A 21,449-nucleotide genomic window follows, 5' to 3' on the forward strand; every position below is an offset into this window, starting at 1 on the left:
AAGGGACGATAGGAGAATCTCTATGGATTCCCCATACTACATCATTAATCTCATTGCTTGGGAGCCATTTGTGGAGATTCTATGGGTAATTCACACTAAGGTCAAATACCCTGGTTTTGTTTATTTTTATTCTTTAGTTGTTTTCATTGTGTGTCATTTTTGGATAGTTGGGTGTGGTGTTTCAACACCATGGTTTGAAAGAGGGTGTCTTATCGTTCCCTCACTGAAAGAATTGGGGACGTGTCATTGTCTTGCATGGCTATGGAAAATTTTTAGACCCACCTTAGGGCGCTCGACTAGTAAGTGTGGGAAAAAGGTTGAAGGCTCAATCAGCGTCAGGGTCTCATCAACCCTAACACCTTATGTTTTCAGTGTGAAGTGGTGTGGGGGACTTATCTTATTTAGATATGAAGTGGAATATGGGTACAAGGTTGTGGATATAATTCCCATTTTGCATATCCTTACGGTGGTTAGGAAAAATGTGGGTCGCTTGCACAGTGTGGGGTGGGGGTTGTGGGAAGATGGCACACTCTCCTATTCGTAGGCATACAATCGACCACATAGCTAGGGTCAAGGGTGTTTCAATGAAGGGACTCTTTTGGCTCAAGAGGGCCCCAGGGAAAGGAATAATTTGAACTCACCAAAAAGAAGGAGGAGTCGCGGGTTGAAGCTGAGAAGAGTCTAACATCACCAGTTGAGACAGGAACATGGATAAGGCGAGATGATGGATCCACCACTTCCCTACTTCCTTCCTCTAGTTGGCAATTCTCCCTCTCAGGATGACAATGTTTAAATACTTCAACAATTTCACAATGTGTTGGTCCAACTTAACTGGGCACGCGCAAGATGACCATAATGACATCCTTGACTTCATGAACTACCTGCAATGGAATTTGTGGGAAACATATGACAAATTGGTGAGTCTTTAGAAAGGGCAGAGGTGCACTCAGGAGCAGCTGGACCTGTTGGAAACCAAGATTGCTCACATCGAGGGTCACATCCATTGTGAGTTCAAACCCTCGTCTCCTTCAGGCTTAGCTCCAAAACATCTTGTCCTGGTAAATTTTGATGATAACTAATGTGCATCAGTTGTTTTTCTGTGTTGTTCGTCTTTTAGCAATGGTTGTCGATCAATGTTTGTAGATTGTTGTCTCTTTGGTAATATATCATGTACTTGGGCATGCACCTGTTGGCCAATAAATCTAGTAAGAGTGAGGCCAACAAGTTTTTGAAAGAAACCATGAAACAATGTAATCTTTTGAAGTAATGGAAATTCTTGATTATATACATATATATATATATATATATATATATATATATATATATATATAGATATAGATATAGATATATATAGTTATAATTTATATAAAAGTTAATTATAGTTTATAATTTAAAAATAGTAATTATTGAATTGGTAAAAATGAAATTTATAAAGTTAATATAAAAAACAATTTTGTAAAGCGCACAAATTTAAGATATAATTTAATTTAACTTAACTTATTATTATATTTTATAATTTGAAGAGTTGTAGGAGATAAGGAGTGAGGGTTGCGTTGAAGCTCCAAAATAACCTTATCAACATGTAAGGGAGAGAACTCGGTCGAGAACTTAAAGAAACCCTTTTTCCATTTGGAATGGTGGTTTTGACTGGTTCAGTTGGGTCTAGCTACCCTCTCTCTTTCTCTGTTGGCTTATAGTATGTCTATTACTTGCCAATAGGAAAGAGACATTAGATCTACCCTCTTGCAGAGCTCATGCAAGGAATTTTTAAATTTGGGCACCAGAGGACAAGTGGTTCCCTAAGGCTTTGATCTTTGGCCTAGGGAAAAGTGTCCAAATTTATTTTTTACTTTTCTCCTAAAGTGACTTTATAAGTGGTAAAGTCAATTTAATTTAAAAGTGACTTTATAAGTGGTAAAGTTACATTCTAATTTAAGAGTGACTTTATAATTGGTAAAGTTACATTCTAATTTAAAGGTGACTTTATTAAAGTGAGTGAAAAATTAGAAAATGAAAAAGTGACTATGGAAATAAAAGGTTAAGTGGGTCTTTATTGTAGTGGATGAGTTAAAAAAAATAGAAAGTGAGAATTAAATGCACATTTATTCTCATCCCTAGATCTAAATGAATCTCAACCATTAGATCTTAGGGTAACCCAAAAAGTCAGTTAGAGAATAAAAGGAGAAGAGAAGAGGAAAATATCAATTCATTCTTTCATGAGCATTTGAGAGAAAGAGAAGAGAGAGCAAGGAGAAAATTTCTGAGCAGTGAGGAAGTGAAGGAGAGTAGCAAGAAGGCATTTCAACAAATCTAGGCAGCAACATTTATTGGCATGCATCCCAAGGAAAAATTGTACAGTAGGAGAAATGCACAAAAATCGAGGAAGAGGGACAACAAGTTCTGGGCACAATTTTTAAGGCTGGTCGTACAACATTTAATGTTGTTTTATTGCTGTAAAAATTTATGTTTTGGCTGTTTTTTTATTAGCATGATTTTCAAGGTGGAGTTCAACCACAGAAATCGAGATAAGTTGTAATTTGTGGTTGTTGGAATTTTTACTGTGTATTTCAGTTTCTCTGTAAAAACATTTTCAGAAATAAAAAAGAGCTCTCAAACTGGTTTTCCCCAAGAGTTGTAGGGGGTTTTTCCAGGGTCACATTGGCCAAAAATCACTGTGTTATTTTCTGTGTGTGGCTATCATAATTTTGCTGTGTTTTATTTCTGCAATTTTAGCAGTTGTGAAATCTCTAAATTTGTGTTTTCAGAAAATTATTGTCATTTCCAGATTTTAGAATTTTTATCATGCTTGGATTTAAAACTAAATGCATGGAGTGATAAGGAAAACTGATAACTGGAGTGGGGGTTGAAATTTCTTCATGGTATCGGAGCTTGGTTGGCTAAAAAATGCAGCTTGGGACAACAAAGTGAAAATTACAGCAAGCTGATTTTTACATAGAAAACAGAAACCTTTACCACAGATTTGAAAATTTCAGTTTGGTAGGACAGTGAAACATGTCTTTGGGTTTGAGAGTTGAAGACAGGTTGGATGGGAAGAACAACTACAGTGCATGGAATGAGAGAATCCAGAGCATATTTGAGGAAGCAGAAGTCTAGGGCATTATGGTAAATACCACACAAAACCCAGTAGTAGTACCTACTGACCCTATACAGTTGACAGAGTTTAACAAAAAGAATGTTAAGACAAAAAGATTGATTCTGGAAGGAATCAAAGACCATGTCATTCCTCATGTGAGAGGAAAGACTTATGCACATGAGATGTGGACAACCTTGACCAGTCTTTACGAGAGCTCAAATGAAAATAGAAAAATGGTCCTAAAGGAGAAACTGAAGGCCATTAAAATGGCCAAGATTGACAGTGCTACAACATATCTCATAAAGATCACTTCAGTGAGAGATGGGTTGGCAGTCGTAGGTGAGATCATTTCACCCACTAAGTTGGTGAGGATTTCTTTGAATGGTCTTCCCAAGACTTGGGAGATTTTTTGGATGGCGTTTTTGCACAAGAAAAACTTCCCGATTGGGAGAGGTTGTGGGATGATTTCATTCAAAATGAAATCAGAAAGAACCATCTTGGGGCAGCCAAATAGGTGGAGGAGGATGACAATGTGCATTGTTAGCAAGAGGCAAGAGGGCAGAGCAAAGAAGCAATCTTCCAATAATGGAGGCAAAGGCAAAGGTAAAGGCAAGCAACAAAACAAGGAGACAGACTATTCCAAAGTCAAATGTTGGAATTGTCAAAAGTTGGGACATTATGCTATTGTGTGTGCAGAGAAGAAGAACAAGAAAGGGAAAGAAAAACCCATGGCAGCCTCTGTAGAGATAGAGAGCTTCTTAGAGAGATTTGATCGGGAGTTTGGGTTCATAGCTTGTGAGGCCACTAGTGTAGGATCACCTACCATATAGGTTCAGAGGGAGTGTGCATTCCCTACTACAAGTAGAGCATCTTCTAGCATTTGGTATGTTGACAGCGGCACTTCCCGCCATATGACAAGAGTCAGAGAGTACTTCTTAGAGCTTTCAGAGGGTGATACTGATATGGAGGTAGTACCTGGTGATGACAGTGTTGTTAGAGCAGTCGGTGTGGGGACATTGACATTTGATAGGGGACCCAAACCTCCCTTGGAAGTGTCATATGTTCTATATGTGCCTGGAATGAAGAAGGACCTGATATCCATCTCAGCACTTGAGGATAGAGGGTATGATGTGTTGTTCAGGAGAGGGCAGGTGCTTATATATCCTAAGGGAACTCCAACTTCTTCAGCTAGAGAGATTGGTGTGCACCATGCCAAGGTGTACAAGTTCTCATTTCAGCCCCTGATGGCATTGAGTAGCAGCACCCGAGACAAGACCGACAACATATCTAGCAATTCAGAGTTGTGTGAGATTTGGCACTGCAGGATGGGGCACATGTATCATGGGGCGTTGAGTACATTGTGGGAGATCTCCACTAGTGTGCCATATTTCAGTTCTGATCACTTGATGTATGCAGAGGATGTGCTATGGGGAAGTTTATTAGATCCTCTTTTCCTAGCAGTGAAGGTAGAGCGATCAGGATCCTTGACTTGATTCATACCGATGTGAGTGGTCGGATGTCTCATGTATCCTTGAGTGGTTGAGTACTATGTTTTATTCATTTATGACCACTCCAGGAAGACCTGGATTTATTTCTTGAAGACCAAGAGTGAGGTCTTTAAGTGATTTCAAGAGTTCAAACCTCTTGTGGAGACCTAGACAAGTAGAAAGATCAAGGTCCTCATGTCGGAAAATGGAGGGGAGTATACCTTGGTGAGTTTGTTGATTTTTACGCTTAAGCAGGCATTAGAAGGGAGTTCACAGTTCCTTACTACCCCTAGCAGAATGGGATTGCAGAGAGAAAAAAACATATCCATTACAGGGGCTGCCAAAGCCATGCTTCATAATCAGGGGTTACATTTATTTTTGTGGGCAGAGGCCTGCAACACTGTTGTGTACTTGCAGAATAGGAGTCCACATCATGCCTTGGGGAATGTGACTTCAGAGGAGGCTTTTTCTAGGAAAAAGCCTGATGTTGGGCACTTTCGTATCTTTGGGTGCTTTACACATTCCTATGTCCCCAAGGAGAACAGGACCAAGCTAGAGCCCACTGCAGACAAGGGCATATTTGTGGGTTATAGTGAGACCTCAAAATCTTATCGGATTTATATTCCTGCACAGAGGAAAGTGGTTGTCCGGCGAGATGTGAAGTTCAAGGAGGAGAGAGATTTCAGGAGGTCACGAGAGTTAGAGTATATAGAGTCACTAGACCCTGAGGAGCAACTGAGTGAGTCACAGGGATCCAATGGTCAGGGATCAAGAGGTACATCGATTACAATGTCAGGTCCATTAGTGAGCAGTGGCTCTCAGAGTCAAGTGGGTGGTTCTTTGGGCAACATGCAGTGCAGTGTGCAGAGCAGTTCATAGGGTAGTCCACTAATGGACAGTTCAAACAGTACTTTAGCATCTACAGGCACAGATTCAGGCTTGAGGTCAGTTGGTAGGCCTTCAAGAGTTTAGGCTTCTGATGATGATGAGGATTCTTTCACTCCGATGATAGAAGTATGCTCAGGGAAGAGGAACCCCAAGTGGCTTCAAGATACCTTGCGCGAGGCCACATCAGTTGCTGGGCCAAAGAGAGCAATTAGAGAGAGTAAACCACATGAGCGGTTCTATAGTTACATGGCATTGGTAACAAGCATTGTTGACTCTGAGCCTTCTAGTTATGAGGAGGCAGCTAGCCAGCAGGTCTGGAGAGAGGCCATGATGGAGGAGTATTCTTCTATTATGAAGAACAATGTTTGGGAGGTAGTGCCGAGGCCTAAAGGTAAATCAGTTGTTACTTCCAGATGGCTCTACAAGATAAATCATGCTGCAGATGGCAGCATCGAGAAGTTCAAGGCTCAATTTGTGGCGAGAGGGTTCTCACAGGTAGAGGGAGTTGACTATGAGGAGACCTTCACTCCCATAGCTCGGTATACATCTATTCGCTCCATTATATCGATTACAACAGAGATGGGTTGGAAGATCCACCAGATGGATGTGAAGACCGCATTTCTCAATGGCTTCATTCAGGAGGAGGTTTATATTGAGTAGCCGCAGGGCTTTGAGGTGCATGGGAAGGATTCCCATGTATGCAGATTGAAAAAGGCACTCTATGGCCTGAAGCAAGCTCCCAAAGCTTGGTACTCGAGGATTGATACATACTTGCAGCAGTTAGGTTTCACAAAGAGTGAGGATGATCCGAACCTATACTTCATTGTGGTGGGTGAGGAGCCTCTCATTCTGGTGTTGTATGTTGATGACTTGATCATCACTGGTGTAGAGAGACTCATTGAGGGCTGCAAGAGAGATCTTGCTTCAGAGTTTGAGATGAAGGATATTGGATTGATGCATTATTTTCTGGGATTGGAGGTGTGGCAGGAGGAGGGGCATTTCTTCCTGGGATAAGGGAAGTACATTGTGGATATATTTAGTAGATTTCACATGGAGGACTGCAAACCCATGTCTACACCTATGATCACTAACTGAAAGAAGCTTCAGGCTTCTGATTCCGAGTTGGTGGGTCCTACTCTATACCGACAGTTGATTGGTTGTTTGTTGTATTTGCTCAACACTCGACCAGATATATGTTTTGTAGTTAACAATATGATTCAGTTCATGTGTGAGCCCAGGACAGTGCATTGGGTGGCTGCAAAACACATTCTTCGTTACTTGTAGGGGACTGTGGGTTTTGGTCTAGATTATAGACAAAGTGATGGAGTGAGACTGGCAGGGTACATGGATTTAGATTGGCCAGGTTATGCTTCAAATAGGAAGAGTACTTCTGGGTGTTGTTTTGGGTTGGGTTCGGTAGTTGTCTCGTGGATCAATTGGAAACAACAATCAGTTGCATTGAGTTCAGCTGAGGCAGAGTATATGGTTGCTAGTTTGGCTAGTTGTGAGGCCATATGGCTTCGCAAGATGTTGTTTGGTCTATTTGGTCAGGCATTGAGACCTTCAGTAATTTACTGTGATAATCAGATTTGCATAAAACTCACGGAGAATCTAGTTTTTCATGACAGGTCAAAGAATATTAAGATCAAGTATCACTTCATTAGAGACTATGTCCAAAAGGGAGTTGTCAATCTTGAGTACATTTCCACAAATGAGCAGGTAGCAGACATTTTCACCAAATCCTTACCATGGGGCAAGCATGTATACTTCAGAGACAAGATGGGAGTGGTGAGGAACACTTTCCTCGGTAAGAGTATTAAAATTTGGGTACCAAAGGACATTTTCACCAAAGCCTTACCATGGGGCAAGCATGTATACTTCAGAGACAAGATGGGAGTGGTGAGGAACACTTTCCTCGGTAAGAGGGAGTATTAAAATTTGGGTACCAAAGGACAAGTGGTTCCCTAAGGCTTTGATCTTTAGCCTAGGGAAAAGTGTCCAAATTTATTTTTTCTTTGCTCCTAAAGTGACTTTATAAGTGGTAAAGTCAATTTAATTTCAAAGTGACTTTATAAGTGGTAAAGTTACATTCTAATTTAAAAGTGACTTTATAAGTGGTAAAGTTACATTCTAATTTAAAAGTGACTTTATAAGTGAATGAAGAATTAGAAAGTGAAAAAGTGACTATGGAAATAAAAGGCTAAGTGGGTCTTTATTTAAGTGCGTGAGTTAAAAAAATAGAAAGTGAGAATTAAATGCACATTTATTCTCATCCCTAGATCTAAATGAATCTCAACCATTAGATCTTAGGGTAACCAAAAAGGTTATTTAGAGAATAAAAGGAGAAGAGGAGGAAAATATCAATTCATTCTTTCATGAGCATTTGAGAAAAAGAGAAGAGAGAGCAAGGAGAAAATTTCTGAGTAGTGAAGAAGTGAAAGAGAGCAGCAAGAAGACATTTCAGCAAATCTGGGCAGCAACATTTATTGGCACGCATCCCAAGGAAAAATCGTACAGTAGGAGAAAGACACAAAAATCGAGGAAGAGGGACAACAAGTTTTGGGCACATTTTTCAAGGTTGGTCGTACAACATTTAATGTTGTTTTATTTCTGTAAAAATTTATATTTTGGCTGTTTGCTGATTGACACGATTTTCAAGGTGGAGTTTAAGCACAAAAATCGAGATAAGTTGTAATTTGTGGTTGCTAGAATTTTTACTGTGTATTTTAGTTTCTCTGTAAAAACATTTTCAGAATAAAGAAGAGCTCTCAAACTGGTTTTCCCCAAGAGTTGTAGGGGGTTTTTCCAAGGTCACATTGACCAAGAATCACTGTGTTATTTTCTGTGTGTGGCTATCATATTTTGTTGTGTTTTATTTCTGCAATTTCAGTAGTTGTAAAATCTTTAAATTTGTGTTTTCAGAAAATTATTGTCATTTCCAGATTTTAGAATTTTTATCATGCTTGGATTTAAAACTAAATGCATGGAGTGATAAGGAAAACTAATAACCGGAGTGGGGGTTGAAATTTCTTCAAGAAAGTGATCATTAAGCTGAATTAATGGCTTAGTTAGGCCACTATAAAGTCCGCCCCTTGTGTAAGAGGACTTCTAGAATGCAATATTTAAAGCTAAATGCAAATATACTCTAATTAATAAAAAATAAATCCTAAATCTATCTTGATTGAAAGAATGACTAGTCCCCCTCTCAACCAAGAGCAAGATAAAAAGGTGGATTTGGACCAACTTTGAATTTGGAATAAAAATGAAGTCAATAAGCCAAGCAAATAGTTCCAAGACTTATTACTAGTTCAAGAAATTATATGTATTCAGTTATCTGATGAATATTCATCAGATCTTTAGTGCACATACATCCAAATTCAAATAAAATGAATTCAAACTAAAACATATATGACTGCATTAAGGAAATAGTTTTCATAAAACAATCATTATTAAAACCAACATAAATTTGATATGAATTAGTTAAATAGTTAACAAGTATGTCTCATTTATCTATTCAAATTCATAATTTAACTTGATGGTGCTGGTGCTGGTGCTGATGCTGAACTGTTTCTATACTCCACATCATAACCTGAAACCATAAAGGATGTGAGGCAATTAGTCAAAGCATGTTCCTGAAACTCACCATCACAGAAGGCATGGAGAAGATATTCAATTAATATATCAATATGCTTTACTCCCCAACAAATATCCGTTTTCTAGAACCAGATTTAAGTGGGCACTTACAGTTGGCTTCCTTCCACCCCAGTTTAAGCTCGTCCCGGTCAAAGACAATTTGATAACCTGACATGAAATTCTCTGCATCAAAGAAGAAAATGGCATCGTAAGAGTTAAAAACCAGAGCAATGACTTACTTTAATAACAACACATAACATAGATGCTATATCAGAGCTGAAAATACATAAATTTACTGCCATATAGGAAGGGTTGATGAATGCAGTAGATCAGCCCATCCACTATTATGTTGGTGAGGGGGATGTTACTTCTTTGGACACCATATTGGGTTAAGGATCATTGTATATAGGGAATTATGTGATGCTGCCGAAAATACCTCATAAAAATGTGGGATAGCACACAAAAGGAGTGGAGATTTTAAAGTCGTATGAAATATTTTAAGATGTCAAACATTGTGTATTTGACATTTTATCATTCATTGTTTACTCTCACACACCCACCAACACAGCAAGTCCGCCAAAGGCGGTGGGAGGAGGTCAATAAAGCACACATATCCATCCACCAACTAATCAACCATTATGTTAGTAGGAAGGTCACTACCCCTTATCTCGGGTTGCTGTATAAGAAAGAGAGATATATGGGTCCCCTGATTAAGTCCCCCAAAGGAGGAGGGGGAGGTCAAGAAAGCTTAAGTCTCCCAAAGGAAGATGGGGAGGTCAAGAAAGCGTACATATCCATCCTGCAACTAATCAACCATTAGTTTAGTAGGAAGGTCGCTACCCTTTATCCTGGATTTGTGTATAAGAAAGAGAGATATCTGGGTCCCCTGTTTCTACTATCACCAATGCATTAATCTTAACAGGCTTCTGCATCATAGGTATAATGGATTCAACAATTATTCACATATTTAACAATGGTAGCCAAAAAATAGTTCCTGGAAAAATAAATTGAACAGGGACCCCAAACTTTATCAAAATTGTTTGAATACAGATGTTTACTGTTCACGCCAAAACGAACATTCTTTTAGACCTAGTCATAAAAGAACATTCGTCTATCTAGAAAAGGATAATAGGTCAAAAGCAAACATTCCTTTAGACCTAGTCATAAAAGAACATTCCTCTATCTAGAACAGGATAAGAGGTCAAAAGTAAACATTGCTATGATAAATCATCAATGCATTTGAACAACAAAACTTTGGAAAGCACAAAACCAATTAGAAAAGCAAGTTTCGATGTAGCCATCAACACATGCTTTAGATGGGAATAAATTAGCCTTATAACATCTTTTGAATAATCCAGTTTACCTGTCCTAAAAAGCACAAGCAGTTTGCCGCTCTGAAATATATCTTATGTTTCAACACTAGAAAGTGTGGGATGATGGTCTGAATGAGGCACCACATTACCATGAGAAGGGAGGCCCAAGCTTGAGTGCTTGGAAGGGAAGTGGAGTTGCCATCCAATTTTGTGGGTAACAGGGAAAACTACTATGGGGAAGAGGAGGCTGCTAAGATTATTGTGAACTTAATCGTGTCCTCAGTGATCTATCACTGTTATTAGAGCTTCTTGTGAGTTTATTTAGGCTGGAGGCAGAAAGTAAAATAACAAAGAATAACTGACAAAGGAAAAAAGACTAACTAGGGTTTATTTTTTGCCTTCTTTAGTGTGTTAATTAACTACTTGCATGAAAGAAAAGAGAGTTAGAAATGAAAGGATGAAGACCTAATTAACCTCTTTTTCCACCTAATTCAAGCAGCGAGCATTAAGAAAATTTTCGAATTTCCTTTAACAAGCAAGCAAACTAGGAAGGGAACCTAGGGTTTATTACTGTCCTAGGTTGTTGAAAGCCTTTAACCCTCATATACTGTAAGTCTATCACAAGCTACAAGGGCTTAAAGGAAAAGAGTCAAACAAGAAGTAGCAAAGAGGGTTAGAGTCTAGACCCTACTCTATGTACTTGTATAGCACTTCTCACATTTTGAAAACAAGTTTAGATATGCTATCTCCTAATGAAATGAACAATAGCAACAAACAAATTACACAACTAAAGATGAATCAGGAAAATGAAAGTATGCATGACCCGTATGCCCTCAGTTGTGAAGGTTATCTCCTCATCCAAAGATTTGCATTGAACTCCCTTTAAGTAGGAGAGATTGGATGACTAGATGTGAATAAGGGACCATGTCAACAACTCAATCAAACTAACCTAAGCAGCAAATGGAGGGTTAAGCTAAAAGGAGAGGAAGAGAACAACTGTAGAAACCTCCAAATAGGTGGAGGGTTCATAGAGACAACAAACACCAGCAAGCCCAAGAGAGGAAGGAGATCATGAGATCATTGCAGAGTGTTCAAATCGACAATTTTGGTATTTCCAAGAGTGAGAATAGAGACCGTTGGATAGGCGGCTTTTTGAAAAGAGTCAAATGATAGATTTTGACCGAATGTACATAGTCAAATGGGCCTAACCATAGGTAATTTCCAAAAAGCCCACTCTCTGTAATGCAGGAAAGTGTGGAAGCTGGAAACAGGTGTGGTAGTCTTAAAACAATCTACAATTTGGAGTGCATGCCTAGACCACTAAGTTATAGGAAATCTAATTAAGTGTGTGCCTCAAACAGTATGCTCTAATGGATTAGGGACGTTTGGGGGACTCAAAGGAGGTTCCTCAACTAATACCCTAACAAGTGCATGAGGCCCAAGGCAGATCCTAATCAGAAAGGGAGGGATCCAAGTGGGTTGGCCAAAGCACATGTTATAGCCAGATATACAACCAAGGAAGGCCAAAGATGGATGGAGGACACACCAATGGCACTAGACATCAATTGAGAAACCAGAATCACAAATCTAGACCAAGATAAGGGACTCAAAAGGATGTTCTTCAACACATAAGAGCCATCACTGAAATGGATAGGAAGACCTCGATGTTATTCTAGGGTGAGCCATGTATAGTCAATGCACTATAAAATACCCACCTCGATGTCATTCTAGGGTGAGCCATGTATAGTCAATGCACTATAAAATACCCACCTCGATGTCATTCTAGGGTGAGCCATGTATAGTCAATGCACTATAAAATACCCACACATCAATATCTGGTGGGATAAGTGTGTGGTAAGAGTGAAAAAGCCAAATACTGCATAAAAGAACATGAAATATATCAGCAAATATGTTCAACATTCGATAAAGATCCGGACTATTTCTGTCCCGTTAGTACTTTGGTAGTACCTGTAAGTAGATTAATCATGGAATCCACACTTACCAATATTTCTGCAAGATATGCTAACTATAAAGGATGGCAAGCAAAAATGATATAATAAACCTTTTCAAAAAATAAAAATAGGTTATGTGTGCATGAACTTACGACCGATAATTGATATACTCGAGCTTTGAACCACTGCCAGACAGTAACCTAAAAGCTTCCCAGTCTGCCAGAAAAAGATTAAATATAAGCAATCATTTATCATTTCTCTATGACCAACAAACACCGAGAAGGGTTGCATCAAATTTCAATCGGATTGAAATTGTACCGGATCTTTAAGAAAGACTAATGGTTGAACAGCAGAAAAGTTGTTTCCTCCATTGAAGTTGAAAGTTATCTTAGGCCCTTGATGAATACTTTTACGGTTGCTGCGCAGATAGCAGGAACGATATCAGTTCTTTCCCAACGCTGCAATGCTATTAGTTCTTTCCCAACGATGACCCAGTTAACGTTGCTAAAAAAAAGGCAAGTTTATTATGGCTAGTACCAACCTGGCATTATAACAATACTCAAAAGGAATGCTTGAACTATCAACAGGCAAAGGAGTGTCTTGCGTCTGCAGATGATACTGTTCCCTTCAAAGCTCGTTAGTCAATTGGATAAATCCTTGAAAAGGGGCATATATACTATAAAATAACATATGTCTGTAATCACTCACATTTGACGTAAGGCTTTTGTAAACCGCATCAGCCAAGTATGTAAATGAGGTGCCAGTGTCAAAAAGGGCTTGAAATGGTGTTTTGACAAGAGCGTTTCCCACGTAAAATTCCTGCACACCTATGTTATATGTCGGGCTGCAATCCAATCAACACCTTATCAGCAACTCATTTCACAACTACAGAAAGTATGATTGAGTATATAAGGACATAAATGGTTAGCTCATGGTAGGTCTTAAATAATTTTAAATATTTCAGAATTGAAATTTCTATGATTTGAATTGTGTTGAGCTTCTTCTTCTGAATCCATTGCATTGGTAATTTTGTGCCGATATTTCAAACCAGCAACTGTGGTTCATCTTCAGGACAGATGAATGATGAATCACACTTGCCGGTTTGAAACTTAACTGTGGTTCATCTTCAGGACAGATGAATGATGAATCACACTTGCCGGTTTGAAACTTTGGCACAAAAATTACTGTTAAATCATTTTCAAGTCATACTGAGTCCTGACTGTCAAGGGTGACATGCATAGAGCATGGCTGGCACTCACTATTTTTTATTGATAATAAATGGAGTTTCCTTTTGATCCGAACTCCCTTTATCTCCAAAGGCAAACCTCCCCAAACTTGTATTCGCTGGGAAGCACATAGAGAAAGAATTTGATACAAGGCCTGATTTGTGTAAAACGGTAGGGACAGATATAGGTTCAATGCCAAGCCCAAGTAGGCCATTTGGAGCTGCACCTTCTAGAAATGTGCCTGTTTGTACCCTTCCACACCTATCAAATGCACAAGCAAAGATTCAGTGATTAGTGTTCATTCATTTGTAGCACTTAAAAAGGGAAAAGCACTTGATAGTGCACACTGCACAGCAATATTCAGGTCACGTGTCATAGTCAAATTCAGTATGGTCTCAGACTGCTATCTAGAGGCAGAAAACTCATTTCTAAAAATTTTAGTCTTTATTTCTAAAAAAATAAAGAAAAAAAAATCACTTACAACAGCAAAAAATAAATCATACCCGAATGTGATAGGCGCCTTCACCACCGTTCCATTCTGTGATCCATCTCCAGGAATCAGATAAAGAACATCCTCCACTAAAGTTCCTGCAGTGGATGTATTTTCTGAGAGATATGTAACGTTGTATGGGCATTGATCACTAGATTTGGAGCATTGATTTTGTAAATCACACAGAGTATTATTGCAAGTAACTTGCTTGCTTGTCTTAGAGGCTGATGGACTGTAAGTCTGCAAATCGATGTCCTGTTGAAATCAGAATTAAATCAGAAACTAAATCCCACTCCAAGTTGAGGCATAGAAATGATTAATTCTTTTTCTGAAGAATTCCATATCAAGGAAACGCATAGAAGTGCAAGATATGAAGAAGACTAAGCATGCAACAAAATGGCCTTTTTGGGAAACCCTTGTGGGAATTCCCCGCGATTCCTATAAATCCAGCACATTTCCAGATTGTTTGACCATACAGGCTGATTTGGAGACCTCTAAACATCCCAGGGAAGTTAAAAATCTGTGAGTAGGAAACATTGCCAGTGTGGAAGCAGGATTGACCACTGGATTCGAATCGGAACGGCGCCTGAAATGCACCGGCAAGAGGGCCATATTGTTGCACATTTATCCTACTTCACAAGATAATAAGTTATTTTGTAGTTAGGAATCATTTTTACATGCTTCATTCACACTGCAGAGGAGTTATTTTGCCTGACAAGGAAGAATGCAAATGCATTTAGTAAGTGGAGAGAATGTTGTGCATATGAAAGAAACATTGTCACTATGCCATAATAAATAGGGTTCTGAAAGGCCAAGCTGATGCTAATGCCTGCCAATTTCAATGTTCAGCCTTAGAAAATGTACATTGATGAGAATGGTGGTAGTATATATGAGGTTAGTGGTATTAGTATGCTCTTTCCCAACTATAGATAAGGTGTTTCAAATAACTGTGATTCTAAGGTGTTAGAAGGATGGTGCAACTTGAAGTGACAACCTGTAATTCAGTTCCTTAAGTAACTTTGTGCGAAATAGCATCGGCAAAAATTGGTCCAGGGTCAGCAACTTGGGAAGTCAGCCAACTAGGATAAAAAATATGCAAAAAATGGGCAAAATTTGGCAAAGCATAAACTCTGACCTGCAAAACTCTGTGATTCGTTTTGGGTAAGGCTACTATCAGTTGGATTTCTAGGGATTAGTTCCTTGTTAAATCTGGCATTCATGCTGTAATCAGTATTAGAAATATGTGACTAAAAACTTTTAACAGTATTTAGAGTTCTTCACATCAACCTATATCTCCAAGTAAATTATATTAATCTCTTTTCAGTAGATTTAATTATTGGAACGACCTGCAAGTCCTTAAAGCTAGGTCATCAACTACGAGAAGAGATGGTTTAAAAGAAATCTTTTAGCTTGAATTCATTTTCAGAATCTAGTTTCAAGCATCAGATGAATCAAATAATTTTATTGTAATCAACCAACATGTATAGTCGCTCTTATATGTCTTTTCCCTAGCTGTTTCTTATGCAATAAAATGTTTTCAATTGAACTTGGTTGCTAAAGGTTTGACAATTTGTCTTTGGAAACAGCATAAACCTCTGGTTGGTGGCCTATTGAAGAAAATAGCATCAAGCCAACCAAACTGCCCTATCAAGTTTAAAAGGCAGTGCCAATAGTATGTACCCTGTTGACCTCTGTTCTTCTGCAAAAGCAACGGTTCTTGCTTGTCTTTGCAGATGTATCTTGCACTTCAGCTAGAGATACAGGTTTTGGAAGGCTAAAGAAAATTACTGATTAATACAGGAAAAGTTGTGGAATTTTGGGAATGTGAAGCACCAAAACACAGTCAAACATCCTCACAGATTTTTACTTTGGAATGGCAAAGCTCAGGCAACAAACATGACCCCATTATGCACCCATGTTCTCACTTTGGCTCAGGAAATCATCAAAACACAATCAAGACACCCTTATATGGAATTTTACTTTGAGCGGTGAAGCTTATGAATCAAACATGACTCTATGCTTATTATGAACCCATGTTCTCTCTGTGGCTCGGGAAATCACCCAAACACAATCAAACAACCTCATTGAATTTTACTTGGATATGGCAAAGCTTAGGGATCAAACATGACTCCATGTTTATTATGCACCCATGTTCTTACTGTGGCTCGAAAATCAGCACTGGCCACTTACAAATAATTTTCAACCATCCCGAATTTTTTACTCTCGCAAATATGTTCAAAAGGGTTCCGTTTTCTACCTTTAATATTTGATCAACACCATGCCCATGGAAAAAACTAACAGATGGGCACAATAGCCCATTGCTGATAAGAAGAATGAAACCATAGTCTAAGTGGAATTCACAGCCAGTGCAATCTAACATAATTGTTCATCACAAGAATAAAATACAACATTAATGTAATAGGTCAGTAGGTTTAACAGGGAGAAGCTGAAAATGCAATACATACAAGTCCATAGCTAGGTGCAGAAGTAGGAGCACACTGTTCGCAATCACAAGGCACCCAGAACAAATCGCTGCCCGTATCAAGTGCTACAAGTAAAGTTACATTAGGTGTGCCCACTTGAACCACAGTGTAGTACAAACTGTCCAGATCACAGAAAATGAAGTTAGGAGCGTAACGAGTGATTAAATTAGAATCAAACATGGAACTTTAGCAATTTTGATTTTGATTATGAACTTTAGCAACACTTTTGAAAACTAGAAAATCAGTACTTTAATTGTACAGCATACTGTCAATGATCTATTGGCAAATGAATTGATTCATTCGGAGGTTCTGCTAGTATCAACATACATAATTTTATTTTGGGTTCATTCCAAATTCTTATGCAACATAAGTAATACTGTAATAGACAAGGAAGCAGAACTTACAATCCCAACTGTGGAAATTCAAGTGTCTCGTTCCCTTCTGCAAATGTGAGAGAAGAGTATTCAACAAGTTGACGACCATGGCGAGCAGAGTCATGATGATACAGTGTTTTGTAATACTCATTGCTTCCCTCCATAGGCCAACTTTGTGTATCTAATCCATGTCTGTAAGTCATCCACTCTTTTACTTCATGAGAAAATTTATGATACATCTGCAAACTGTAGGATTGCCCATTGGAATACCCAAAGCCAAGAGATAACAATAAAATTGTGTGACAAATAAGGCTCAGTGTTGGGTTTTCCATGGCTGAGAGCAAATAGAACAAATTTGCACAGAACTTGAGGCAGCTGAGAGGTCTGTTAGTGCTAATTAATTTTCTGGTTCAACGATAGCAATCTTTCCTCCACCCTGTTCCTGTTGTTGCGCAGGGCAGGTTACACAATGATCCTTGCTTGTTTGATGCAAATCAAATTCTATTATTAATAGCCCTGACATGTTGAACAATGGAGATTGAAATACATATCCATTTTGATTTGACTGAACCATATGGTATGTGAACAAGTTGAGGAATGAAATATTTACACTCGGAAAGTTCTGAGAAGAAGATTTGTGTGATGTGTTGTGACTTGACCATTAATGTACCAACTAGATTTGAATGGTAGTAGTGGACAAAAATGAAATTGAGTAAAGGTCCGCTTGTGCCGGTAGCAGTTGGAATATAGTTTTCATCTCAAGAGATGAGAATCTTCCTTGCTCTTCCTCGTTGGCAAATGAAAGCAGGCTCTCCGACCATTGCTGAAAATTCAATCACAGTTTTCCTGCAATATTTGACCGACTTGGCATGCTTTCTGGTTGACCCACGTCGGCTGTCCAGATCCACAAGCACATGCAAGCAAAAGTAAACTCAAATTTAATTTTCAATCTCCATTAGATTGACTCAAGGTAATTTCCTGGCCCTCATGATTATTTTTCAAGAAATTATGCGGAAAGAGTACAGGTGGTCAGCAATTGCCATTCCAATTTCCTTTGTGGTGTGATGTAATGGTAAACTAACAGTGACAATTGGAAAATAATTGGAATATAGTTTTCATCTCAAGAGATGAGAATCTTCCTTGCTCTTCCTCGTTGGCAAATGAAAGCAGGCTCTCCGACCATTGCTGAAAATTCAATCACAGTTTTCCTGCAATATTTGACCGACTTGGCATGCTTTCTGGTTGACCCACGTCGGCTGTCCAGATCCACAAGCACATGCAAGCAAAAGTAAACTCAAATTTAATTTTCAATCTCCATTAGATTGACTCAAGGTAATTTCCTGGCCCTCATGATTATTTTTCAAGAAATTATGCGGAAAGAGTACAGGTGCTCAGCAATTGCCATTCCAATTTCCTTTGTGGTGTGATGTAATGGTAAACTAACAGTGACAATTGGAAAATAATTGGAATATAGTTTTCATCTCAAGAGATGAGAATCTTCCTTGCTCTTCCTCGTTGGCAAATGAAAGCAGGCTCTCCGACCATTGCTGAAAATTCAATCACAGTTTTCCTGCAATATTTGACCGACTTGGCATGCTTTCTGGTTGACCCACGTCGGCTGTCCAGATCCACAAGCACATGCAAGCAAAAGTAAACTCAAATTTAATTTTCAATCTCCATTAGATTGACTCAAGGTAATTTCCTGGCCCTCATGATTATTTTTCAAGAAATTATGCGGAAAGAGTACAGGTGCTCAGCAATTGCCATTCCAATTTCCTTTGTGGTGTGATGTAATGGTAAGCTAACAGTGACAATTGGAAAATAATTGGAATATAGTTTTCATCTCAAGAGATGAGAATCTTCCTTGCTCTTCCTCGTTGGCAAATGAAAGCAGGCTCTCCGACCATTGCTGAAAATTCAATCACAGTTTTCCTGCAATATTTGACCGACTTGGCATGCTTTCTGGTTGACCCACGTCGGCTGTCCAGATCCACAAGCACATGCAAGCAAAAGTAAACTCAAATTTAATTTTCAATCTCCATTAGATTGACTCAAGGTAATTTCCTGGCCCTCATGATTATTTTTCAAGAAATTATGCGGAAAGAGTACAGGTGCTCAGCAATTGCCATTCCAATTTCCTTTGTGGTGTGATGTAATGGTAAGCTAACAGTGACAATTGGAAAATAATTGGAATATAGTTTTCATCTCAAGAGATGAGAATCTTCCTTGCTCTTCCTCGTTGGCAAATGAAAGCAGGCTCTCCGACCATTGCTGAAAATTCAATCACAGTTTTCCTGCAATATTTGACCGACTTGGCATGCTTTCTGGTTGACCCACGTCGGCTGTCCAGATCCACAAGCACATGCAAGCAAAAGTAAACTCAAATTTAATTTTCAATCTCCATTAGATTGACTCAAGGTAATTTCCTGGCCCTCATGATTATTTTTCAAGAAATTATGCGGAAAGAGTACAGGTGCTCAGCAATTGCCATTCCAATTTCCTTTGTGGTGTGATGTAATGGTAAACTAACAGTGACAATTGGAAAATAATTGAAGACAATGCATTGACATTTGATGTTTTTGATGAAATAGTGCTAAAAGCTGAAAGGTCCCACGCGTTTTCCCCGCCTCCCACGACGGCACTCAGCTTTTAACCTTCGTTTGTTTGCCTACCTCACCCCTCGAGTTAACTTTTTGAATCACTGGGCCGGCTGGGAGACTGAGACGGGAAGGAGCTCAACCGCTTTTCCTACCACTTTCGTGAGATCTTTGTAAATAAATAATTAAAACAGATAGGTTACGTAGCCTACATTGCTTCATTGCTTCAAACACTTCAAATTCAACGCGTCCATATGCATATACGTATAGATACGTTACACGTATGTATGTGTGATTTTGTTGGTTATTATTATTATAAATATGTTTGAATTTTGGTCGGGTTAATGTAGTTAATTTTTACAATAAAGGTAAATCAATATTCAAAATTTAATAATGTAATTAATCTTAAAAGACAATCTCTTTATCCATATAAATCATAAAAGTTTAAGATCTAAATTTATATTTATAAGGTAATTCATCACCTCACTTTCAAACTAAACATCCCAAAAAACCCTCCAAAAACCCCGCCAACAACCCTTTAACCGCCAACACCGGATTATGTTTTTGGGAAATAATTTTTTATATTTTGCAGTTTGTTTTTACTCTTAATTTCTAATTTATTCAAAATTAAATCTAATATAAATCAACTAATTTACAATTCACAAGCTTGTCTTTGTATATTTTCTTTAATATTTATTTTTAATTTAATTCACACGCTTTTGTTTGTATATTTTCTTTAATATTTATTTTTAATTTTTTATTTGGAATGAAATGAAAGTGTACGAAATTTCAGAGTACTTTCTTATATTTTGTGGATGGTAAAATGGTAAATAGTTAGGCCTTACTCCAAGGGAATTAAAGAGAGTCAAATCGATGATTAGTAACCAGTAGCAACAATATCAAAGAATTTAATGTAACGAGCCTAGATCCATCTTAACCCACGATCTATCAAGTGACCAAAGGGATCAAATCTCTTGAGATACAAACCTCTTTTAAAGTGAAAAGAATCCATCTTAACCCATGATCTATCAAGTGACCAAATGGATCAAATCTCTTGAGATACAAACCTCTTTTAAAGTGAAAAGAATCCATCTTAACCCATGATCTATCAAGTGACCAAAGGGTTCAAATCTCTTGAGATACAAACCTCTTTTAAAGTGAAAAGAGATTTGATAGATCCATCTTAACCCACGGTGCCGAGAGGGATCAAATCTCTTGAGATACAAACCTCTTTTAAAGTGAAAAGAGATCAAATCTCTTGAGATACAAATCTCTTTTAAAGTGAAAAGAGATTTGATCTCTCTCAGGCTTGATAGATCCTGGGTTAAGATGGTTCTAGGTTGGTTTTTATATACACACATACTTTGGATCTATATCTCCCTCTCTTTCTTCTCTCTCTCTCTCTTCCCTCATGCTCTACTCTCTATCTACCTCTCTCCTCTTTGTCCTCTCTCTCTTCTTTTCTCTCCCACCTCCCTCTCTCTCTACCCTCCAACTCTATCGCTATCTCCCTCCCTCTCCCTCCATCTCTCCCCCCTCCATTTTATGTCCCTCTGTCTCTTCCCTTTCTCTCCCTCTCTTCTTTTTGTCTTCCTCCTTTCCCCCCTCCCTCATCTCTCTATGTCTTTGTTCTTCACTCTATGTAATCAATGTTATATGTAATTTCTAAAATATTTTACATTTTAATTTTTTATTAGAGTCTTGCCTTGCTATGATGATACCATAACCATATTTAAATTTAATTAATAGGCACAGAAAAACTTAACACTTACAATACATTTACATTATAACAAGTTTCTTAACCATGGATAACCACCCGACTTTACGATGGATATTATTAACTTGTTAATAAGTTTTGTTACAATATCGTGGCTTATCAATATCACGTGCAAAAAACTATAACTCATTTCAC

General features: G+C 38.3%; 1 protein-coding gene across 2 annotated transcripts; it reads right to left on the minus strand.

Moving 5' to 3' along the window:
• Nucleotides 1–8,860: 8,860 nt before the first annotated feature.
• LOC149204204 (aspartyl protease family protein 1-like) lies at nucleotides 8,861–19,563 on the minus strand. Of its 2 annotated transcripts, XM_089394651.1 has the most exons (10): nucleotides 16,971–19,561; nucleotides 16,549–16,684; nucleotides 14,097–14,338; nucleotides 13,627–13,854; nucleotides 13,076–13,211; nucleotides 12,909–12,985; nucleotides 12,686–12,785; nucleotides 12,520–12,583; nucleotides 9,214–9,285; nucleotides 8,861–9,058 (listed from the first exon to the last, which is right to left on the minus strand). In XM_089394651.1, exons 1-10 carry the CDS (start codon nucleotides 17,270–17,272, stop codon nucleotides 8,997–8,999), a joined length of 1,419 nt encoding a protein of 472 aa, XP_089250777.1. In that variant the 5' UTR covers nucleotides 17,273–19,561; the 3' UTR covers nucleotides 8,861–8,996. The 2 variants fall into 2 exon arrangements, with proteins under 2 accessions (XP_089250777.1, XP_089250778.1); XM_089394652.1 differs by lacking the exons at nucleotides 12,520–12,583; nucleotides 12,686–12,785; nucleotides 12,909–12,985 and having other exon boundaries at nucleotides 16,971–19,563.
• Between the last annotated feature and the right edge of the window lie 1,886 nt (nucleotides 19,564–21,449).

The sequence above is a fragment of the Pinus tabuliformis genome, chromosome 1_2 (genome assembly GCF_031772625.1).
Source record: "Pinus tabuliformis cultivar Carrire ecotype Pingquan chromosome 1_2, CPIR1, whole genome shotgun sequence".
Lineage (NCBI taxonomy): Eukaryota > Viridiplantae > Streptophyta > Pinopsida > Pinales > Pinaceae > Pinus > Pinus tabuliformis.